This window comes from Sardina pilchardus, chromosome 15 (genome assembly GCF_963854185.1).
Source record: "Sardina pilchardus chromosome 15, fSarPil1.1, whole genome shotgun sequence".
NCBI lineage: Eukaryota > Metazoa > Chordata > Actinopteri > Clupeiformes > Clupeidae > Sardina > Sardina pilchardus.
Window position 1 is genome coordinate 1,180,981 of NC_085008.1, and position 5,000 is coordinate 1,185,980.

Here is a 5,000-nt window from a genome sequence, read left to right on the forward strand (position 1 = left end):
GGACAATTGGAACGCCAGAAAGACTTTCAACATACAGTAGTCAATGTCGCTTTATTGGAGCAAGAGAACACTGGGACCCTTAATACAACAAACAGAACCAGCTAGAACCAGTGTGTGTGTGTGTGTGTGTGTGTGTGTGTGTGTGTGTGTGTGTATACACATGTGCATGTATACACATGTGAGTGAGTGCGCATGGAGAAGAGAAAACGAAGAATAAAGTGACTAAAAATCACCCCAGGCTTGGCTTACAGGGCTGTTCCTACACCCTGACCCTTCAGACGTCCTCAATGTTACCTCTGTGTGTGTGTGTGTGTGTGTGTGTGTGTGTGTGTGTGTGCGTAGGGGAGACAGCAGAGAGTGGCTGAAGAATCACCCCAGGTGTGTGTGTGTGTGTGTGTGTGTGTGGAATCACCCCAGGCTTGTTCTGCCTCCCCATCGCAGGTCACCAATGGCACACAATCTCACGCACGCACGCACGCACGCACGCACGCACGCACGCACGCACGCACGCACGCACGCACGAAAACCAACTAGACAGAGTAGGAGAGCAGGGACTGGAGTTTGGAGACACAACACTGCAGTTTAATCCAAATTATTGGATTAAACTGTTATTATTGATTTAAGAATGAACACATCCTGTGTGTGTGTGTGTGTGTGTGTGTGAGTGTGTGTGTGTGTGAGAGAGAGAGAGAGAGAGAGACCGACATGGGACTTACCGGGCTGCACAGAGACACTTGATAGATGGTCCCATCGCTGCCGCCACAAAACAGGAAGTACTCGCAGGGGTCAAGGGTCACGGACATGATGCTGACGTCGAAGAGCACCGAGAGCAGCAGCTCGCCTGAGGAGATCTCCCATAGCTACGGCACAACAAACAAACAAACAAACAAACAAACAAATCAGATCATATATACACATATCCCATAGCTACCATAGCAATAACAAACACACAAACAAACAAATCAGATAATATCTACACATATCCCATAGCTACAGCACAACAACAAACAAACAAACAAACAAACATATCAGATCATATATACACATATCCCATAGCTACAGCACAATAATAACAAACAAACAAACATATCAATTAATATCTACACAAACAAACACACACACACATATCAGACAATATTTACAGGTACACATATCCCATAGCTACAGCACAAGAGCAAACAAACAAACAAACACATACACTACACAAACAAACAAATACACACATTAGACAATATTTACACATATCCCAGGTATGAGAAAAGAATACAACAGAAATATCTACACAGCTTTGAAATAGAGAGAATAACAATGTGTATCAGAAAACAACACAAACAGTGGCAATGGTCTCTGTCTGTGTGTATATATGTATGTACAGTGAGGAGAAAATGTATTTGATACCATGCTAAAGTTGCCTAAAAAGAGGAATATAAAATCGTCATTTGACAATTGATCTTAATGTCTTAATTCAAAAATTGAGTAAAAATAAAACCGCTAAGTACGCCAATTTTCTTTGTGATGGAAGAATGTTTCGTAAATAAATAAATGTTCTTCCTAAATGCTAGGGGGAAGTAAGTATTTGACCCCCAATGTAACCCTATTGGAATTCAACACATAGGGTTAACATAGGGGCGGGCAGATTTTTATTTTTTAAGGCCAGCTATTTTATGGATTCAGGATATTATGCATCCTGATAAAGTTCCCTTGGCCGTTGGAATTAAGATAGCCCCACATCATTACATACCTTTCACCATAGCTAGAGATTGGCATGGTGCTTTTTCCAGTAGGCCTATTAGCCTGTTTGATGCTCATTGAGCTCAATGCAAATCAAACAGGCTAATAGGCCTACTGGAAAAAGCACCATGCCAATCTCTAGCTATGGTGAAGGGTATGTGATGATGTGGGGCTATTTTAATTTCAAAGGCCAAGGGAAATTTATCGGGATGCATAATATCCTAGATCCATGAAATAGCTGGCCTTTAAAAATAAAAATCTGCCTGCCCCTATGTTAACCCTATGTGTTAAATTCCCATAGGGTTACATAGGGGGTCAAATACTTCCTTCCCCTAGCATTTAAGGAAAACATTTATCTATTTACGATACATTCTTCAATCACAAAGAAAATTGGTGTCCTTGGCGGTTTGATTTGTACTAATTTTTTGAGTTAAGGCATTAAGATCAATTGTCAAATGATGATTTTATATTCCTGTTTTAGCAGGGTATCAAATACATGTGCTCCTCACTGTATGTATGTATGTATGTATGTATGTATGTATGTATGTATGTATGTATGTATGTGTGTGTGTGTGTGTGTGTGTGTGTGTGTGTGTGTGTGTGTGTGTGTGTGTGTGTGTGTGTGTGTGTGTGTGTGTGTGTGTGTGTGTGTGTGTGAGAGAGAGAGGGAAAGAGAGAGAGAGAGAGAGAAAGAGAGAAAGAGAGAGAGAGAGAGAGAGAGTGAGAGAAAGAGAGAGACAAAGAGAGAGAGAGAGACAAAGAGAGAGAGAGAGTAAGAGAGAATAAACTCCTCCAATATAGGATATATTTTTTACAACAGATATGCAGTTTGCTGAGAACCAGGTGATTTTACCTGCTCCGAATCTACCCTCTGCAAGCAATCGGTCTGCCCTAGGCCAAGCCCTGAACTCAGGGTGTGTGTGTGTGTGTGTGTGTGTGTGTGTGTCTCACTGTTCCGCAGTACAAGTGAACTACAGCACTGGAGAACAGAAAATCTGTTCATCTCTGCGGAAGTTGGGTGGGAGAACTCAGCAACCACACACACTCAACACACACTCATTCATGTGTTCTGGAATGACTCCCAGCCGACGACACACACTCAACACACACTCATTAATTTGTCACTTGTGCGCAGCACGTCAGTTCCTATGTGCGTCTCTCTCCTTCATTACTCCACATCTGTCAGATTATTCCGCTCAGGCAGTTGTTTATGAAGCTGCCATCGTGTGTGTGTGTGTGTGTGTGTGTGTGTGTGTGTGTGTGTGTGTGTGTGTGTGTGTGTGTGTGTGTGTGAGTGTGTGTGTGTGTGTGTGTGTTGTGGAGTAGCATGTGGTGTCATATTATGCGCAGAGGAAGCTGTTTAATAACCTGCCCACAGCAGGCATTTCATGTTTCATTCTGCGGCTGAACAATTTGTGGGAAAATATGAATTGCAACTGCAGATATTGTGACTGAGATTTGATATACGGTATGTCCAACTCCAGTTCAAGATTCACTTTACAACTTATTGATACAGTATCACCAATTAACATATCATCAAAAAATGAACTGCTCCATCCTCTAATTCAAGGATAAAAAAAGAAATACACAAATGACTAGCAGATAAAATATCGTCTGAAGATGAACTAGCCGTGATTAGTTAGCATGCAGAGCAGCGCGTGCGGTCTCTGATTGGTAGGACGATGGGACAAAACCGATTTAAAAAACATGTGGCCTACTGACCGCTGAGTCCCCAGCTGCATAATTAACTACGTCTCTGCCGTGTGGTCATTGCATTAGCTCACATCGCAATCTAGATGTGATGTCCATTAATCCCCCGGCCCATCTGCCTCCTCCGTCCACTCTCAAGTCCGTCGTCTGAATGACAAAGACGTTGCTAAGCGCCACGCGTGACGGAGCGACTGGTACTCCCAACATGATATTCCGACTAACAGACATCATCGCTCTTCCTCAGAGCCCTAATTACCCGCCGTATTCCGTGGTTGTTAACGAGCCCTCGTTAGTCGGACGTGCACCTCTGTTCCCAGGTCAGCCGGGACATCACCGCCGTGTCAGAGACGGAGCGCTAAGGCCGGCCCCTCCTCACGGAACCCCTTGAGGTGTGATTGACAGGCGGAGTGACCCGCAGCCTCTCCCCTTCCCTGTCGCCCGCGGTGATGGATGGGCCATCAGGACGGAGCCCAACTGACCGTTAAATAACGCCGCGATGGCGCGAGGCCAGACCTGCGGCCGGCGAAGTCCAGGAATGCTGAAGCGGTCCGATACGGAGACGCGTCGCGCTTCGCCGCCTTTATAGACGCTATACGCTATTCCGGAACACTCCATCACCCTCACACCCTTCCTATAGACGCACGCACGCTATACCATAAAACCTCCATCACCCCCATATCCTTCAACTGATGAAGTGCAGCTTGTGTTCTAAGGGCTTTACAGAAGCGCTTCTCTCATTGAGAAACTTCAGGAAGTCAGTGGCAACAGTTTAGCGTGTGTGTGTGTGTGTGTGTGTGTGTGTGTGTGTGTGTGTGTGTGGCAGCTGTTTAGAGTGAACCAATCTGCAACCCCTGGTGTGGCTCCGCCCCCTGTCAGTGCCTCCTCCTACTGAGATAAGGACACACCATCAATCCCTCAGCTGTCCACACACACACACACACACATCTAAAGACAAACACACACCCCACACAGGCTGCAGTTGCAAATATAAGCACACACACACACACACATCTAAAGACAAACACACACCCCACACAGGCTGCAGTTGCAAATATAAGCACAAACACAGACAAATGCACGCACAGACACACACACACCCCTCACCTGACTACTGTGGATAGGGGGGGGAGAGAGACAGACATACACACACACACACACACACACACACACCCCTCACCTGACTACTGTGGATAGGGAAACAATCACAAACACACACACACCAGGCCTGACTACTGTGGATAGGTAAGGGGATCACACAAACAATCACACACACACACACACACACAAACACACACACACACACACCTCGTCCTGCCTCTGAGTGCTTGTCATCATGACCTCCCTCTCTCCTTCATCCTCATCATTACTAACACACACACACACACACACACACACACACACACACACACCTCTCCTCTTCACCTGGACTATCACTCCCTGTCAGGAGTGGCTGCATCCATCAGTTCCAACTGACAGCCTGTTACCCACGACAACAGAGGATAGTGAACGCCATGACAACAGAGGATAGTGAACGTCACAGCAACGCACCTTAAGTAATT

The 5,000-nt window shown here is 45.5% G+C and overlaps 1 protein-coding gene across 1 annotated transcript in view; it reads right to left on the reverse strand.

Annotated features, from left to right (window-relative positions):
* Positions 1-5,000, reverse strand: part of wdr18 (WD repeat domain 18) — a 96,715-nt gene that overhangs the window by 61,427 nt on the left and 30,288 nt on the right. The window contains exon 5 of the mRNA XM_062556904.1: positions 717-860. Coding sequence (XP_062412888.1) covers positions 717-860 — 144 coding nt within the window. The remainder of the gene's footprint in view (positions 1-716; positions 861-5,000) is intronic.